Here is an 18677-nt window from a genome sequence, read left to right on the forward strand (position 1 = left end):
TGCCAAATTAGTAGAAATACTAATCTAAATATCTGTGCAACTGAATTCGTGAGCTGGAAAGAATTAAGCTGTTGGAGTTAATAAGCCACTGGAGTGCTGTAGTTTTCACGTCGTGACTAGGACATCTTAGAAGCCTGATAATTAACACCCCGTGTCTGAGTTTCCAAAATGTTACTTGGTCGTACCCTGTAGAAAGTCAGTTCATGCAGGAACTTCTCTTTCTTTTCCATCCCTCGTGCTTTTCAAGAGTTATTCTGTACTTCTGTGTTTAGCCAGTGTGGGAAATGCATCACGGTGGGTGTCGCTGCTCTTTAGTTTCACCATGAGCTGGAATCAGAGCTATGAAGATGCAGCTTTAATCAGTGCTTAAGAGAAGAATTGTGAACTCACTTCTCCTTTCCACTCAGCCTTGCTTTCAGAGTGTGTGTGTGTGTGTGTGCGCTCTGACAGCCACAGCACGCTGCAGGGTGCAAGCAGACCAATTCTGGAGCTGCTTATCAAGGCTGCTTTTCAAATCGCACCACTCTTAATACTAGTTTTCTCAAACAGGTGTTTCACTGCAGTTGTAGTAGCAATTTCACTGAATTTTAGAGTTGGAAGGGACCATAGAGATCATCTAGTCCAACTCCCCTGCTGAAGCAGGATTGCCTAGAGCTAGAGCATGTTACTCAGGAATATGGGAGTGCTCCTGCTGAATTGCAATGGCAGGTAAAAATCCTTTGGCAGCTTCACTGGCTTTCAGTAGGCGTTGGTACAGCTCTAAATTACTGCAGAGATCACGTTGGTCAGATCCTATTAAGCCATGGAAAGAAGATGTGACTCGAGACTTTATAACATCAGGCTAATACTTCCTTAATTAAGGAGTGCCTTAAAAGTGTTAAAGTGCTGCTGATTTTTAGAAGACCACTGGGCAAAAGTTTGTAGTGTTATATTAACTCACGTCAGCTGATTGCTATATACCATTAGACAAAGTTCTAAGCTTATCAGTGACTGGCTCAGAACAAGACATTCCAGGATGTCTAACCTGACATTCACAGTATTCTTTGCTTCCCAGGGTTCACTAATGTAAGGTGAAATGAGACTGCAGATTCCAGTCAAGACATCTTCTAGGCCCTTGTGTCCATATGGGCAAAAAGGAGGCAATTCATTCATTGGCCTGAAGCTTCTCTATACCTGGGAACCCAACCAGATAGTCTCAGCATGGCTTTTTGCTGCATTTCTTGGTACAGAGAACCCCACTTGGGTTAAAGTTGCATGTTATGGCTGAGCTGATCCAACGGTGTGGCTCTGCTGAAAAGAGAAGATTCTTCTCTTTCCCCTGTTCCCCCTTCCCTCTCCCAGCCACTTAGTTTTCCATCTCTCTTGCACTGGCTCTGTTTTTTGTCTGACTCTTTGCTGAGTGTCTTCTACTTGCTAACCTGGCAAGATGAAGGGGAAAAATTCCTTCTTTGAACAGTGATGAGCTCTCAGGTCAGTGAATTCTCTATTTGCATCAAGTGTTGCATTTAAGACCCTTTAAATGCCATTAGATGGATGAATCCATGCCTAAGAAATATTGTTGTGCAATCAACTTTTCCATGTACATGGCAAAAATCATCATTTCAACATGGTTAGAGATAGTTGGAAAGCTTTTTTATTAAAGGTGCATGGAACCCTTGGGATTCTCCTGAGTAGACATTAATTTGGAATGTCATGGATGTCCCATATGCCTTGTTTCTGGAATAACTGAATACACCATGCCTTATTCAATTAACGGTGTACCTTGGACTGCCCTAAATTTTGAGTGGGAATTATGCATAGTTAAACGTGCTGTGGCTGCCTGATCTATAAGGAACAAGTTTTTTAAGGATGGCACTGTAGTGCCAGAATCCCTCAAACCTCAGTGTCCGTGAGATCTGGTATTGCAGCGTAAAGGATTCGGAACATATCTTTTGTGCTGGTAATTCTTTAGAAATAGGCGCTGGTTTGAGTCAGTGTTCATGCAGCTTATGGGGAGAGGATGGTCTGCCAGAATTGATGTTATTTGATACATCTCAAGAAGTCCCAACCCCTACTAACTGGCAGTAGTGTGCTTAAGAAAACAAAATGCAGTAAGATAGCACTAAACATAAGTGTGTAATGTCTGCCACTTACTCCAAATATGCAGATTATTGCCCGTTTAACATTTTCTTGTCAACTTCCTGTACGTAGTTTATTTTGAGAAGAAAGAGCTGGAACTGGGGAGCAATTTAGCCATGTTTCAAACTATAAAAATCAATGTTTTACCAAATTAACAGTAGAATGGCCCTTTGTCATATTTGGTTTGCTGCTGAGTTATTTGTTACCTATTGAACAATTGACCACCAAGAGCTTGACTGTATTTTCTAATCTCTTTTGATGACTGTTCACACCACTGGGTATCTCCATCAAAAGTCAGATCACCCATTCTCTTCCCCATAAATGAAAACAAATTCAGCAGAGGAAGGGAAGAAGGGTTTGACCCTGCAGAAGTGCGTGTTGGTGACAATGCCAGCTTCCAGCAGCTTTGCTACACGTGTTTCTGTAGCAAATATGTTCCCCTCTTGCTTATACCATCGGTCAAGTCCCCCGGTTCCCTTGTCTGATGGAAGGAGTTGTGACAGCCAGTAGATCGAGAAGAAAAACTGAAGGTGTTGATTGCAAACCTGTGAATTTAATAGTTTCTGGGCAGAAGCGTGGTGGTGTTGGGGAACGCATTCATCCCATGAGACTGGGTGGTGAAGTATGCAAAGTGGAGAGATGCGTTTTGTAAGAGATGACGTTTTAGCACTTGTCATCACATTTGTGAGGAGCTGGAAACTGTGAGTTCCACGTGTGCTCTCAAAATGGATAAAAGGCCCTGTTCGGGGTTAAAAAAAAAAATCTTGCTTGCACAATAAGTTTTAATTCCCTAGTTGGAGAGAATAATTTGTCTGCTCTTCTGCTTTCAGCCTTAACGCAGCACCTACTCCAGCTTGTGGCAGCATTAGCAATTTGAAGGGCACCCCGGTGGCTACTCCCTGTACTCCTCGGCGTCTGAGTTTGGCTGAATCCTTCACTAACCTCCGGGAATCCACGACGACGATGAGCACGTCTCTGGGGCTGGTGTGGCTGCTGAAGGAGAGGGGCATCTCGGCAGCAGTGTACAATCCGCAGAGCTGGGACAGAGCCAGCAAAGGCACCCTCCTGAACACGTATCCCCCTAAAATGGCCATCATTCCTTCCACTCCACCAAACTCACCTATGCAGACACCTTCCTCGTCCCCTCCATCTTTTGAGTTCAAGTGCACTAGCCCACCTTATGACAATTTCTTGGCTTCGAAGCCTGCTAGTTCAATCTTGAAAGAGGTGAGAAGTAAAAAGAACATCAGGAACAGTGAGAGTCAGACTGACGTGTCTGTTTCCAACCTTAATCTCGTGGACAAAGTCAGGAGGTTTGGTATCGCCAAAGTTGTGAGTTCAGGGCAAACGTCGGCTCCTCCTTTAACTGATGACCAGGGACCTCTTCTCTGTGGGGCACAAGGACCGGTGAGGGCCCTTGTTCCTGGAGGCCTGGCACCAGATGGTCTCCCATTGGGCTGCCCTGCCGTCACCAGTGCCATCGGGGGCATCCAGCTCAACGCTGGCATCCGCAGGAACCGGAGCTTCCCCACCATGGTGGGTTCCAGCATGCAGATGAAAGGCCCGACCTCTCTCACTTCGGGGATCCTCATGGGAACCAAGCTCCCCAAGCAAACTAGCTTACGATGAAGGACTTGGATTTTTACAGCTAGTCTTTTTAAACAAAAATGCTGAGATTATTTCTCCGATCCTCTTTCCCTACAGCCCCTTCATTGCCTCTTGAGTTTGACAAATCAACTTCGTGCCTAATGGGAGAAATGTGTAAACTTTGTATAAAAGATGTAAATATGTACCAGATCTATTGTAACTAATTGGATTATTTTACTGTTCAATTGAGTGCAAAAGGCTCTACATTATGATTGCTGTATTAAGGTTAACTTGCTAACCTTTTGAAAAGGTTTGGTTTTTTTTTTTTTAAGATGCACTGAAAAAAGCGAAAGAACAAAACCAACAAAAAATAACTTGACTAGGAAACCATGAATTCTGTAGCTAGCCTAACTTGAGTGGAAGGTGCATGGGAAGCTATTGAATGTGTTTCGTGAGACCTTGCATTACATCACTTGAAGCATGGGAGCATTTGTGCTTCGTTAAATGCTGAAAAAACAAAACAAACAAAAAAAAGCACTCAGTTTAACATATGGTAGTTTTAATTTTGCTTCTGTAGGCGAGTTGAGCTGAGTTATTGGAGTGCCTGGCTGTTATGCCTGAATGGATGAAACTGGTTTTGTGGGGCTGGTTGTTGTTTGTTTGTTTGTTTGTTTGTTTTTCTGTTCTGTATTTTCCTCCTCCTGGAGGTGCTAAACTTGAATTAATACTGTGTTGAGGTCAGCAGGCCGGCTGGGTACCTGGAATATCGAACATATTCCTGCCACCGCTGTTTCATTTGGCACGCTCACACTCTGTGCTACTCTTTTTTTTTTTGTCGTTGTTGTTGTTCTTTTTTTTTTTCAGTTTGTTTGTTTTTCAATGCTGCACTGGATTGTGAAAGGGAAAATGCTTTACTACGTGTTGCTGCCACCAAAACACGCTTTGTCAGTGCCCCCGAAGAAAACAGCTTTTACAGCTCGTGAGGTAAAGGCGGCAGTGACTTCTGAGAAATCACAGTTGCAGAACAGACTGACAGATAAGAATGTTATAAAAGAACACGTAGCAAAAGCAGTATTAGAAAAGGTGCGTCCTTGAAACCTTGAAAGCAGAGAACCACAAAAAAGCATTTAGTAACGGAACGGTACAAGCTGGAAAGAGCAACTTGCAATCCTCATGCTGATCTCCAGGTGTCGTGCATGTGGAGAACCGTGGCCTTGTGAGCAGGGTGAGAATATTCCCTCCCTATTTTCTGTTTTCTTTTTTCAGAGAAACCTTTTTCATCCAAAGTTGAACCTTGGCAGGGGTAAAAATAGGGGAAACGCTTTATCCGACAGTGTTTTTAAACTGAAAAAACACCTCTTAGTACCCAACATGTAACCCCCATTTTTTCAGAAAACAAACAAAAAGTCCTCACACAACCTTTAGTTACAGCCAGGAAATCCAAATTTATATTGCAATTTTCTTCTCTGTTTCTCCCAAACTTCTGCTGGGTGCCTGTAGGAAGAATTGAAATATCCTGGAATTGGAACGGACTTGAAGGGAGCTTACTTCCAGAGCTGAGCTGAGGCCTGTATTATTTTTATTTTTTTTGGCAGGAGGGGATGGAGAGGAGCAAAGAGGGGAGGGTTTAACATGTGCTTTTTTTTTTTTCCTTGCACTTCTTGTGGCATCTAAATCAAGCTCCTCGTTTGTTACCGTAATCACACTACACATAATTGCCGTGAATTGCCGTTTGTACCAGACTGTTACTAAATCATTAGCACTGATAATTCCTTGTATAAATGAAACTGTCTTTTAGTCTTTGTGATGAGAGATAGGTGGGTGGGGTTTGGGTTTTTTTCTGAATGAAGTAGTTATTGCAGTAGTGCTATGGACACTAAGGATATTTTTTGAGAAAGGAAAAAACAAAACAAAACACATGGGTCAGTTACTGCATGTGTTTGAAGACTTCTATTTATTCTATGAACTTAAAATGTTTTAGTAAAATGTCATCAGCTCTCTTTGCTGTTGTATGTGTGCACTTATTGCAAGTAAATTTAAGTATCTTTTTATTTGAATGTATCTTAAAACAGTAGCTAGAATAACAGTCGATTCTGAAAAAAAAAATCATGGACTTAATGGACCATTTTATATACCCAGAGGAAGAAAGCAATACCATATGAGAACTTTAAAGTGTAGAAGTGAATCATGCAATCAGGAATTATTATTTAGCCTTTAAATAAGCAGTAGGAACTGTCCACCCACCAGAGAAAGCAATTGTAACAAAAAAAAAAAAAAAGAAATTTAAATTTTTCTTCACTAATATAAATAAAATAACAGAAAAGTTGCATTGTTGTGTATTATTAAACTCTTTTCTTGTTCTTTTAAGGTGATAGATATTGCACCTTGATCCCTTGCTTTTGTCTCTCTCAAAGCAAAATAATAGGCCATCACCAGGTTTGGTTTTCAAATTCTTGGACACAGAAGTGGTTAAGAATTTTGAGATTTTAAGATTGCTGGAGCTGGTGAAATTTGGGTCAAAACAAAAAAATATAGAAGCAAATGCAGTTTATTTGAATACCAGAAAAGAAGAATTGGATGTTGTGTGGGGTTTTATGTATTTTGAGCAGGAGGGGGGTGTGAACTCTCCTGTCTAATATTGATGCAAAAACTGTAGTGACAAAACATGAAAGTGCAGAGTAAGGAGTAAACAACCTGTGTTTTCCAACAGAGACAGAAGTGAGGTCTGCTGCGAGCTAGTGTCTTCGTTACTGAGGGAGGAAACAGCCCACTAATTAAATGCCAGGTAATAAGAAACTCAAAAAATCCTGCACGCCTGGGGAGAGCTAAGTAGTGACAAAAGAGCTTCCCCAGGCAGTAAATCATACAAAGATTAGGCAGCCTCATACTTTCATTGAGGAGAGGGGTGTGTGAGAGGTTGGGAGGGAAATAACACTTATTATATCGCATACTTGCTGCAGAGAGAAAACTGGAGAGCAGTAATGCCAAAATAAACCTTTGGAGGGTTTGCATTGGTGTGGTGCAGAGCCGTGCGACAGCTGTGAGAGAGGCTGATGCTGCTGCACGGGGCACATCCAGGTACCACTCATCCTTCCTGTCTGCCCAGTGCCCAGCCTGGGGGAGGCTCCTGATCAAACAGTTGCGGGTTAACGGGAGGGATCCAGGGAGGATGAGCAGAGAAGAAGTCCAAAAATGACCAAAATGTGCAACAAAAATCTGAAAAAAGGAAAATTTGCAAAACCAGGCCAAAACAGGCCAAAATGTCCCACAAACAATCCAAAAAAGGCAAAAAAGTCCCCAAAATGGTCCAGGAACTGGTCCCCAAAAAATCTCCAACAAGAAGTCCAAAAATGACCAAAATGTGCAAAAAAAAAAAATCTGAAACGGGGAAAATGTGCCAAAAATAGTCTGGAAAAGGGAAAAAAGTCCCACAAGAAGTCCAAGACAACAAAAATGTCCGAAAGAGGCCAAAATGTGCAAAGATGTCCCCAAAGCTAATGAGCTTGAGGGTTGGGCGTGAGTCTGTAAAGCTCTTCCTTGCAATGGGCACCGAGATGGGATGGCTTTGCCAGGAGAGCTGAGGCTGGTGATGTAAAAGGAGCAGGTAGGTCCATGGGTCAGTTCCCCTGGTGTTGAGCCCAGTCAGCTGCCACCCCCCGGGACACTCCCCCGAGGCTGTATTTTGGACAGCCATCTCCTGCCAGATGTGCTGCTGGATTTCTTTTGTCTGGAGGCTGGTTGCAGGCTGTGCTCCACTGGGTCTGAATGGGGAAAACTGGGTCTCCCCGGGCTGGTTGTCGTGTCCTGCCTTGTTTTCTCTGGGTTCTTGTGGAACTCCTGGTTCCCATCCAGCCACTGGCTGCCTCTTCCATTCTACACGCATTCCCTGCAAAACACACGGAGAAACGGAGCCTTCTGACTCCTTTCCTGGCATTTCCTTGGGAAATGGAATGGGAGCCAAGGGCTGCGAGTTGGGAAAGGATTGGAGACGCTGCTGCAGGGATCAGGGGAACTATTTTGAGACCTTTTTAAAGGAGTATGTTACACTACAAATGTGTGTTCAACGGGGCCTGAAAAAAAGATACTTTTTGCGGTTTTCTGCAAGTCTTACAATTGCTTTATTTGCTCTGTATTGTTTCAAACTTGGCTGCCACGCAGTGCATCCAGGGACCAGATTTGAAGCTGCCACTGCTTTGTGGTGGCATAACCCAAGGTGTCGATGCTTGCGGTGGGGAAAATGCTTGGTGCTGCTCTGTGCTGACAGGCCTTTGAGATGTGAAGATGGGCTTCCAAACGATTCCAGATAATAATGCCAGATCATAAAGGTTGAAATACTGCTTTTTCGTTTTTGTTTACATGCTATTACTGCTCTATTTTTTTTTTTCTTTCCTAGATGTTAGATGTTGTTTTAGAACGCCATAAAACTGTAATGAAACTTCCTCTTTATTTAAAAAAAAAAAAGTTACTTTGCTGCAAAGTAACAAACTTTCCTTGCCCAAGGTGCTTTCTCTGCTGGCGAGTACTGTGACTTCCTGGGCTTTCCCCCTGGGTGCTCTCAGCTCTCCTGTTAAAGTTGCTGACTTTGCTGTGTTTGCTGTGTAGGATTGCAGCGGTGGATAAGGTCCTGCTGCTGCCTTGAGTGAGCCTGAGCAAAGGCCTGCAGCATTTTCCAGGCTTGCACTGGGACACCGTGTAGTATCCCATGTCCATCCATAAATCGAGTTAGAATTGTCCATCCTTATTTGCTGCTGATTTTGAGGTGCCGCAGTTTGTCTTTCTTGGTAATTGAATTGTGCTTGTGAACATCTGAAAATGTTCATTTGCAGATTGAAGGTCCTAAAGTAAAGATTGCACAGGGGTCACCCTTGTGTACAGGCTCGAGGACAGTCTGATAGGAATGACATTCCATTTTCGGGGTGACTGTCGCATTAACAGTGGAGCTGGGCTGTATATTGAATAGTAGAGGTTTGGTTCTTGCTAATGGTAAGTTGAGCAACAGCAAAAAGACCTGAATTGGGATTCCTCTGCGTTTATTGGGACTTGCCAGCTTTCCAGTGTCTGGCAAAGGTGGTAGCTCTTTAGAATGAGAAGTCTCAAACTGCTTTCCCCGCAGGCAGATCCTAGGAGTGGGAGAGGGTGAATGTGCATCTTGACTTAAAGGCTTAAGGCGTCTTCCCAAAGCTGGATCTACTGTTGTTTCTAGATATTTGCATAATTCAGAGTGTCAAACGTGCTTGATTTATTTTGTTGCAGAGACACCTAGCCTACCAGAGAGCTGTACAAGGATGAGCTGTAATATTAGTGTTTTAATGGAGCCGGTGGTGGGAGTGACTGTCTTTTTGGGTTTGACCATTTAGTCCTCAGTGGGCGTCTTCCTGGGTGAGTCTTGAATTGTGTCTTGAGCTCTCCCTAGAGCTGCCGTGAGGAAAGGTCCTGCCAGCCCTGGAATGATGGACTATCGTGAGCTGGCAGGGGCTTGTAAGGCTCCTGGTGTCCACCTCCTGACACCACAGCTGCAGCTCTAGCAGAGGTTCTCTGTGATTGCCAGTGGCCGTGCCGTGGTGGCAGCTGGCATCCTGGTGCCCCGGGAGATGAACCCCAGGGGATTTGCTGGAGCTGAGGCTGTGGCAGCACAGCCCCATGTGCTGCAGGAGCAGCTGCAGAGCTGCTTTCTTTCTGGAGCCTGTGGTGGCCCCTGCCTGGAGCTGGGCATCTCCTGAGCCTGGAGAAAGGTGAGGGGTGTGTGTTCTCAGTGGCCTCTGTCCCTCGACACAGCCCAGGGCCGGTGTCAGGACTTGTTCCAGCCCAAGCCCCAGCGTTTGTGAGGCGTGAAGCAGAGTCTGGAGCAGGGGCCGGGAGCCGTTTGTGCCGCACAGCTCCTGCCCCCCGCAGCGTCGGGAGCTTCTGTCCCGGTGTCTCCCGCCCCGGCAGACGCGCTCGGGAAGAGTCCCCTCCGCCGGAGCTGTCCCTGCGAGCCCCAGCCCTGCCCCCGGTGCGCTCGGAGCCCTCGCCGGGCAAACGCCAAAGCCCCTCCGTTGGCCGCCGCCCCCCCCCGCCCTCTGCGCCTCGGCCCCGCGCGAGCCCCGGCCGTTGGTCCCCGCGCGAGCCGCTGCCGGCGGCCGTTGGTCCCCGCGCGAGGCGCCTCAGAGGCGGCCGCTGCCCGGCTCCGTCCCCCGCCGCTGCCCGCGCTCCGCCGGCCGCTCTCGGTGCTCGGTGGCGATGGCTCCCGGGGCAGGAGCCGAGGGGCGCTTCCTGCCCGAGTTCCTGATGGGCGCTTTGCCCGACGTGGTGGGTCGCCCCATCCCCCTCAGAGTGTGGGAGCTGTGGGCGCTGCTGGCAGGTGAGAGCTCCTTCCGTGCTGAAGGCTTCTCCCGAAAGGGCACCTTTGGGCTCTCTGGCTGCCTGCCAGGGATCGGGGGTGTTCTCAGTGGCATCTGTCATTGGACACAGCCCAGGGCCGGTGTCAGGACTTGTTCCAGCCCAAGCCCCAGCGTTTGTGAGGCGTGAAGCAGAGTCTGGAGCAGGGGCCGGGAGCCGTTTGTGCCGCACAGCTCCTGCCCCCCGCAGCGTCGGGAGCTTCTGTCCCGGTGTCTCCCGCCCCGGCAGACGCGCTCGGGAAGAGTCCCCTCCGCCGGAGCTGTCCCTGCGAGCCCCAGCCCTGCCCCCGGTGCGCTCGGAGCCCTCGCCGGGCAAACGCCAAAGCCCCTCCGTTCGCCGCCTCGGCCCCGCGCGAGCCCCGGCCGTTGGTCCCCGCGCGAGCCCCGGCCGTTGGTCCCCGCGCGAGCCGCTGCCGGCGGCCGTTGGTCCCCGCGCGAGGCGCCTCAGAGGCGGCCGCTGCCCGGCTCCGTCCCCCGCCGCTGCCCGCGCTCCGCCGGCCGCTCTCGGTGCTCGGTGGCGATGGCTCCCGGGGCAGGAGCCGAGGGGCGCTTCCTGCCCGAGTTCCTGATGGGCGCTTTGCCCGACGTGGTGGGTCGCCCCATCCCCCTCAGAGTGTGGGAGCTGTGGGCGCTGCTGGCAGGTGAGAGCTCCTTCCGTGCTGAAGGCTTCTCCCGAAAGGGCACCTTTGGGCTCTCTGGCTGCTGCTGGGCAGCACCGGTGCAGCCGTGCCTTGGGCCCCCGTTCCTCCTGGAGACAAGCTCCACTTGGGGAGTCCAGGGGAGCCTGGCACACTTCAGTGTCCAAAGGGTGTGAGACATGGCCCTTCTGGTGCAGGAAAGGGTGGGTTGGCGGGGCAGGGAAGAGGAACCTCTGGTGAGATGGGATCCAGTCACCCAGCTCTTCACAAGCCAACTGGGAAAACAGCCACCGGTGTCATCTCTGTTTCAAACAGACACGCCTGCCAGCACCCGAAAAGCAGCTTGTGCCAGCTGCTGGTTTCAAACAGACACGCCTGCCGGCACCCGAAAAGCAGCTTGTGCCAGCTGCTGGTGTCTTGGCCCTGAATTCTAACAAGTCTCCTACTGCTTGTCTGACTTGAAACAGCTGGAGGGAGAAAAACTCCAAAGGACTTCTTACTCAGAAACTGGTGGTTGTGTTTCCAGGCTTGATGCCTGGTCACGGGGAACTTGGACCCGGTGTAACCGCTTCTTTTAGGGAGACAGCACCGTCCAAACGAGAGCTGACAGGAAAAACCAACCGTGAACTGGGCTTCACTGAGAAGCCTTGAACAGCAGTTCCCAAATGCCCCAAAAGGGACTTAGGAGAGTTTTACCAACAAACCAGAGGTACTTAGGAGAGTTTTACCACGCACAGCTCCTGACCCCCCCAGCGTCGGGGGCTTCAGTCCCGGTGTCTCCTGCCCCGGCAGATGCGCTCGGGAAGAGTCCCCTCCGCCGGAGCTGTCCCTGCGAGCCCCAGCCCTGCCCCCGGTGCGCTCGGAGCCCTCGCCGGGCAAACGCCAAAGCCCCTCCGTTGGCCGCCGCCCCCCCCCGCCCTCTGCGCCTCCCAACCGTTAACTGGGCTTCACTGAGAAGCCTTGAACAGCAGTTCCCAAATGCCCCAAAAGGGACTTAGGAGAGTTTTACCAACAAACCAGAGGTACTTAGGAGAGTTTTACCAAGGAGCAGCAGTTACTCTGGAGAGTCTCACCAACCCACAGACAGCAGCAGGATGGCGAGGAGCCACCTGGGTACGGTGGGGGGCAGGTAGGCACTCACCTGGGTACAGTGGGGGGCAGGTAGGCACAGCACCTTCAGGGCGTCCCCTGTGACTCCAAAGTGCCCTGGTGTCTCTCCCTCCCTCCGCCCCAGACACCCCCTTCTCTCCTGCACCCCAGGGAGTGGGAAAGCCCCAGCTCGGGTGGCTGCACGCGTGGCCAGTGCACGTAGCATTCCTCACCAGACTCGTGCTGTGGCTTGGCTGACCGTGGCTTTCGTAGAGGTGACCACATTGTTGCATCTTCTGGTGGTTTTCCTTCTTTGAAGGTCAGGGTCTCATGGGTACGCCCATAGTTTGGCAACAACAAGACTGAGTTCCCTTGTTTTGCCCCAGTGCGTATACTGGGCTTGGCTTCACTAGTCAGTTTCCATCGTGTCTCACTGTGACCATTCTCTAGTATCCCTGACCCAGTGGGCCAGGTGGTTTTGTAAACCCCCAGTGAAAGAATCAAGAGTCTTTCCCGGCTGACTTTCCTGTTGATGTTTCAAGAACAAGTAGCAGTGGAGTAAAACTCCAGGATTTCTCAGGCTCTTCATTTGTCCCTTTTGATTGCAGGGTTATTTCCCTTAGTGCCAGCAGCCCCTACACGGAAAGACAGATGTGATCCACCACCAGTGAGAAGCCGGTATGATGAATTATCTTTTTTTGGACGCGGATCAGGACCTCTGGGCTCATCAACACCAGTAAGTAGTGGCTTAGATACTGGCAAAATGCCCAGCGAGTCTTCAGCTGGTGCTGTGGCTTAGTCTGGTGGCCTGGTGTGCCTGTTCCTGTGTGGCTTGAATGCGAGCTGAGTTGTGGAGCTGTCTCCTCTTGGTTTGGGGTTTTGGTACTGTAGAGAACGACCAATGCAAATCCTACCTCTGCTGTGCTTTGTCCATGACAAATGCAGACCTGTCCCAGCATTGCACCTTCTTGTGAATGTATTGGGCTGCAGATGGACTGAAGGGTGCAAATAGATGTTATCTTTTGTTTTAATGGGCACTAGAGGTGCCCATTTACTGAACTGGAAGGAATTTTGCAGTGAGAGAAACATGGGATCCAAAATTGGGCCAGGAGGTGAGGTCAATTTGGAAAGAGTAATGGTAACATTTCTAGAAGGTCATTCTAGAAATAAGCTCTTTTTCTTCCCCCAACTGAGCCATGAAGCACTAGTCGGTCTGAAGTGCTGGTAGCTGCTAAGTACACTTTCCTTCAGAATCGTGAGTGCTGAGGATGACAAGCGGGGACGATGCTCTCATGATTTCTAAGCCTTTTAGACAGTGAAATTCAGATGCCGGTGACTTGTGATCCTGGCATCCCCTCCATCAGGAGGCAGGTGAACGTTTGAGTTGCTCTACTCCAGCACTAGTGAGATGCCTGCTTTGAAGAAGGTAACCTGTAAGGTTTGTGAGCATCACTACCTAAAGCTCCTTGGTTTCTCAAAGCCTATGGGATGGGTGTAGGGTCAGGGATTTTGGGGTTCCTATTCCCTGAAGGAACACCCGAAGCCTAAGTAAGCTTTCTTCTTGTAGGCCTTGTCAGGCTTAGGAGTCAGCTGGAAATGCCAGGATGTGAGAGCTGAGGCTCCTGCATGTCCAGACTCTCTGCTGGGCTGTGTGCTGGAATGTGAAAACACTGTCAAATACCTTGTCAGGAGTAGCTTTAATCATCTTGTATTAAATAGCCATGGGAATGTCTGTTCTCACTCTGAAGGGGGAGGAGGAATTGAAGGAAAAGAGTTAATGCTGTTGCCTCATGCTCAAGCTCCTTGGAAATGATCTCTGCTGATCTGAGAAGTGTACCTGTGAGGGTGACTTGTTACACTTTCTGTGTTTCCCTGCAGGCCATGACAAGAACCTCTTCTCTAGGCCAGAGCCCATTGGTTGGAAGGATGCCATCAACTCCAGGAGCAGGTAGATGTCCTGTCCAAATACAGAATTGACTTGGTGCTCTCCTCAATAGACAAGAATCCTGACGGTTGAAGCTGCATCAAGTCCTTGCCAATTTCTGAAGGAGTTGTATCTTTCTTTGTCAACGTTTCAAAAGGGATGGGGATGTGAAATACTTTTCCACTCTGACTGAACTGCCCTCAGCTTTACTTCTTCCCGTCTCCCCTCCTTCAGCTGCTGGTGTTCAGGGCTGAGGGGGAAAGTGGGGCCGTGAGTCACAAATCTTCCCAGCGTGCTTGCAGGTTGGAAGCTTGGATGGATTTACTGTTTGTGTCTGCAGCTGAGTCTCTCCCAAGCTCTTCCATAAGCAAGTGAAGTGCTGGAGACTGACTTGATTCTTTCCGTTGAGGCTCCTGAGCAAAAGTAACGTTTGCCTGGCAAAAGTCATTTGTTAAAGATGCCGTTTCAATTTAACAGCTCCGAGTACATTCAGTCGTGGAAGTGGGTGGCAGCGAAGGACGACACTCCCTCCTCTGCAGCCAGATGGGTTTTATGCTCCGCTTTATCGCCTCAGATCAGAGGATCAAGGTCACGGCAGATGGGTCACGGTGTATGGGTAAGTGGATTTCCAAAATATTGGAAAACTCAGGGGTGCAATCCTGGCAGCGTGTGGGAAGAGGTACTTGGCCATTGCTGTTGTCTGGCATTCCTGGGTTCTGCCGCAAATCCAGCTGTGGTTAAAGCCAGCAAATGCACCTCTGTTAGCGAAGCACCTGACCTTGAGCTGCCTGTTATTTTTGTCAAGGTAGGAAGGCAGCTTCCACCCCTGAGCATGAACGGCCTGCTCTCTTGTGGATACCTAAAACCCCTTCCTAGGGTTCTCTTGGAGCACCAGCCTTACTCATTGTAACTTTTTCCATATTTCTTTTTTTCCATCATTCAGATTCCCTCAAGCATCAGCTTCCTACATTCTTCATCATTTTGCTCAATATGGAAACATATTAAAGCATGTGGTATGTCTTAGTTAGGGATTAATTTGTTGAAATGCTCTGGCTCCTTCTTTAAAAGCCTGCATGTCACAATTGTGCCTTAATCTCATCTAGATGTCCACCACGGGGAACTGGATGCATATTTGCTATCAGACAACTCTGCAAGCCCGGAAAGCCCTGAGCAGTGACGGAAGATATTTTGGGAACTGCTTCAGGATTGGTGTCGAGCCCTGCAGAGATATCGTAAGTGAACGGCTGCTTGTATTTCAGCAGAAGGCGCTCTGCTTTTGGGCTTCCTCTTTATTTGCCCCGACATCTTTGATTCTTTCCTTTTTGAACTGCAAAGCCTGGGAAGTTAAGTTCAGTAGGTGGAGTCTCCTGCATCTGCCATGAGTTTTTCTGAAGTGGTTGAAAGGGTCGCCCGTGGAACCCTCTGTGCTGCTGGGAAGTGCTAGTGCACAGGGTTGTGTTGCTGTGCCAGATGGGAAGGGAAACCGCAAGAGAGGAGACACTTGAGCTCAAAGAGTTTCCCAGACTGGAACTGGTGGCATCTAGGGGCTGTTGTAGATGTGTGGTGGCAGATGAAGACTGTTTTGCTCCTATTTGTCCTTCGTCCCTCTTACTTTCTGTGTCTTTCTCTTCATGGAATTCTGGCTTTTGTTTCTCCTGGTCCATTTGACTGGGAGTTTGTGAGCAAGACACCTTGTCTTCACCAAACCACGTTCCTTTCCTTTCAGTAGTGGTTGGGGCAGGGCTGGCTGTATTTCGGGCTAATTCTATCCTGAGCTGTTAGTTTCTAGTCAGTGACCATTCCCTGCCACTTCGCACGGGTTACTGTATATGGTGTGGGCTTCTGTTAGGTTTTCCAGTCTGTTCTTCCCTTTTTTGTTGTTTGGGTCTCCAGTTTGTATTGAAATGCCTTATTATTCAACGAGATTTCCCACCATGAGGCCACTGGCACCAGTGTGTAAAGCTTGTGCCAATCACTGTCAGGTAATTGAAGGGAGAGCGAAGCGTGTGTGTGTTTGTGCTGTCTCCTCTGAGCTGTGTGAGGCTGTACGCACATGAACCTCAGTGTGAGCTTGGCCGGGATCTTCTCCTCCTCTCATTGCCTTAAAGAAGTGCCTCAAGTACAAACTCACTTTCTTCAGACACAACAGCAACAACAGTAATAATAATAACGGTGATAATAATAGTAATAAAATGAAGGAAATACTTTTCTTTCACTTCTCCAGAGGTTTTGAAAAATCTTTCAAACATCTTTTATCAAAATTTAGTAGCACTTTGGAAAAGAAAATAATCCTTGGGTACTTAAAAAAGCATTAGCTGGTTCTGTTTACATTCTCTCTTCCTCTTTCTCCCTTCCTTCCAGGTGTTTTTGGAAAGACAGACCCCTAGGAAAGGTGAGAGCCTTGTATTTTAAGCACTGGGATCTGTGTTTGGCTGGTAATATAGAGGAGGACGTACCACACAAAGTGAGTCGGGGTTGCAAATAGGCTCCTGGCATCCGTGGTTAGTTGTATGACTGCCAGTGGCTGTATTTTACCTTCCATCCCACCAGTGGGGCCTCCAGTTAATTCAGCAGAGATGTAGCCTGCACTGTAACTGATGGCATTGTAGACATGGCTCTAAAAACTGAGTAAGTGTAAATAGAAGAGCTTTTTTCCCATTTGTGCTCTGATTGCCTTATTGACATTTTGCAGCATTGACATTTTTCCTCTGTACTTGGTTTTTGTAAATTTCTTCCCAATACACTGGAAATGTTGGAAGTGGCAGCTTTATTTACTGATGCTTTTAAACTTACTGTTTGTTTCTTTCTTTTTCTTTTTTTTTTTTCCTGGAAAGGTGGTGGGCTCCTTGGAGGAAGAACTCTGTGCCCAGCTGGCTCCTGGGGAAATGGACTGTTCTTAGCATTTCTCATGTCAATGTTTTTACTAGCATTTCTTTCTGTTTTATGATTATTTCCTGTTCTTAATGTGTTGTGTTCTGTATGTCATAGCAAGCTTTTAAGTCTTTGTTTTGTAGATAATGGTAAATAAATTTTTTCTGAGTTGTTTTTTCAACAGGTGTGAGTTGTGTTCAGAGCACAGCAAATCCTCTTTCCTAACTGTTTGGTGTGATGCCCCGGAATGTTTGCTGAAGTGTGATCAGCAGAGCAGGTGCTGCTGATTTTTACTGCAGTAGTACCAGTCGGAAGGGGAAGAGCAAAAGTGAGGAAAAACTTGTGGATAAAGCAAAAGCCACGTGCAAAAGCAAACCAAAAGAAGGCTCCTGTAGGGGAAAAGCCCTTGGGAGCAGCGGATGTTGTTTACTTGGTTCTGGAGGTGGTAAGTAGGAGGAGAAGAGAGTTCAGAGCAGGTAAGTGTGTGTACTTCTGGACAGTACCATGAAGAAATGATTTTCATGTGGCTTCTGCTGGTGAAGGCTGCTGGTGAGGGTTCCTACGTTGCCTTAGTGTTGAGCACTAGTTCAACCCTGGCATCGATGCTTTGGGTTTACTGCGCGTGAGAAGGTTCCAGTCCCACGTGGCACCAACCACCACACAGCCTTGTTGCAGTGTGTGCCTGATGATATTGCCTGGAAGCTCTTCAAGTAAAGCTTTTCCGGGTGAGCTCCTGTTGTTGGGTAGTCGCGTTTACAAACCCAAGTCTCCCTGTTTGTTAGCAATGGACCTGCTGCTTTGCAATGAGGAAGGGCTCTCTTCTAGCTGTGGCTAGATGTGATCTAGATGAAAACCAGAGGAATGGACTTCAGCTAGTGATGTCCAACAGACTCATGAAACTGCCTTCTGGTTTCAGCAGTCTGGGGTTTCTTGTAAGATTGCCGACCGCATGTGTCACAACAGAATTGCTTTGGTTTAACAGAAAACTGTCAGGACTGCTGATTTTCTTTTGCCTGCCTCCATCACAAGCGTGCTACTCCGGGATCTGATTCACTTCTCTTAGATCTGAGCAGTTTTCAGCTCTGGAAGGATTTGTGGTATTGGTGTAATGGTAACTTCACTGCAATCTGATCAGGCACTTCTTTAGGTAAGGACTTTTATAACTCTAAGAAAGCGTTTATTTCTGTGCCCCTTCTTCCCTCCCAGCCCTCCTCCATTTAGCTTTCTGGTAACTTTTCTGGTTGGTGGGTGATGTTTATTTGGGTGATCCATGTACACTGCCATAAAATGAAGATCAAATGCTGGAGTGCCTCACGCCTGCCTCTCATTTCAAATTGTAGGTATCTACTCCACTGTGTGGCCCTTCTCTGAAATGTAGTGAGAGGTTTAACTGATGTGCCATGGAATGTGGTATCTTGCTTGTGCTGTAGTTAGGAGGTGTATAAACAGTGCTGTGCGAAAATAGCACTGCTCAAATTTCTCCTATTTAAAAGGATTTAATAATAAAAGAAGAAGGGACAAGATGAGTTTCCTGAATGTCTCAATTTGGGAGCAATTCGGATTTCTAAATTTTGCTTTCATGAAATAGTCCTCAAGGTTTAATCAAAATCTTACCGGTATTCACTCCTCTCCCTTTGTGAGGGACAAACTGACCAAATGGATTTTAGCAGAATATACCACAAAATCGGCTTTGTGTGAGCAAAGTTGCTTTTGCTTTTTCTGTCTGAGTCCATGTGTAAAAATACAAGACTTGCATGGGTTTTCTTGGATTTGGCTGTAGATGACTCAGCCACAATCGAGTCTGCAAAACTGCCCTGCTTCTGTATGTTCAGAAATAGTCAGCCGTGCGGTTGTGAAGGGACTGAAAACACAATCAAGGGGCTGACAGAGGCCTTGGCATGGGTTGACTGAATTTCAGCCTGGCGATGAGAAGGCTCTGGAATACAGCTGCTCTGTCTCGAGGGAAACCATCGGTCCTCGGGCAACTTCGTGCATTACTTTGAGGTAATGCTGCCTTTTTTTTTTTAATTGCTTGGACAGGAGTAAAAGGTGTTCCTGCACTATAAATGATGG

The 18677-nt window shown here is 47.7% G+C and overlaps 2 protein-coding genes and 1 long non-coding RNA gene across 7 annotated transcripts in view; all 3 read left to right on the plus strand.

The window, feature by feature from the left end:
• Nucleotides 1-6034, plus strand: part of TRAK1 (trafficking protein, kinesin binding 1) — a 105711-nt gene extending 99677 nt beyond the window's left edge. For 2 of the 5 annotated variants that reach the window (XM_014958037.1, XM_014958038.1), the window contains exon 17: nucleotides 2949-6034. In XM_014958037.1, the coding sequence (XP_014813523.1) occupies nucleotides 2949-3747 (799 nt within the window). In that variant the 3' untranslated portion in view covers nucleotides 3748-6034. The remainder of the gene's footprint in view (nucleotides 1-2948) is intronic. The other 3 variants (XM_014958040.1, XM_014958039.1, XM_014958041.1) reach the window with 2 other exon arrangements.
• Nucleotides 6035-10682: 4648 nt separating this feature from the next.
• On the plus strand, nucleotides 10683-15238 carry LOC106897425 (nucleoporin NUP53-like). The gene is made up of 7 exons (XM_014958032.1): nucleotides 10683-10723; nucleotides 12418-12545; nucleotides 13688-13757; nucleotides 14211-14349; nucleotides 14677-14746; nucleotides 14837-14965; nucleotides 15128-15238. The coding sequence occupies exons 3-7, from the start codon at nucleotides 13691-13693 to the stop codon at nucleotides 15236-15238; spliced, it is 516 nt and encodes a 171-aa protein (XP_014813518.1). The 5' UTR covers nucleotides 10683-10723; nucleotides 12418-12545; nucleotides 13688-13690.
• A 405-nt stretch (nucleotides 15239-15643) lies between these two features.
• Nucleotides 15644-18602, plus strand: LOC106897431. The gene is made up of 3 exons (XR_001413771.1): nucleotides 15644-15715; nucleotides 16095-17751; nucleotides 18437-18602. It is a non-coding gene; the product is annotated as an uncharacterized LOC106897431 (long non-coding RNA).
• The last annotated feature ends 75 nt before the right edge of the window (nucleotides 18603-18677 follow it).

This window comes from Calidris pugnax, unplaced genomic scaffold (assembly GCF_001431845.1).
Source record: "Calidris pugnax isolate Ruff unplaced genomic scaffold, ASM143184v1 scaffold364, whole genome shotgun sequence".
Classification (NCBI taxonomy): Eukaryota; Metazoa; Chordata; class Aves; order Charadriiformes; family Scolopacidae; genus Calidris; species Calidris pugnax.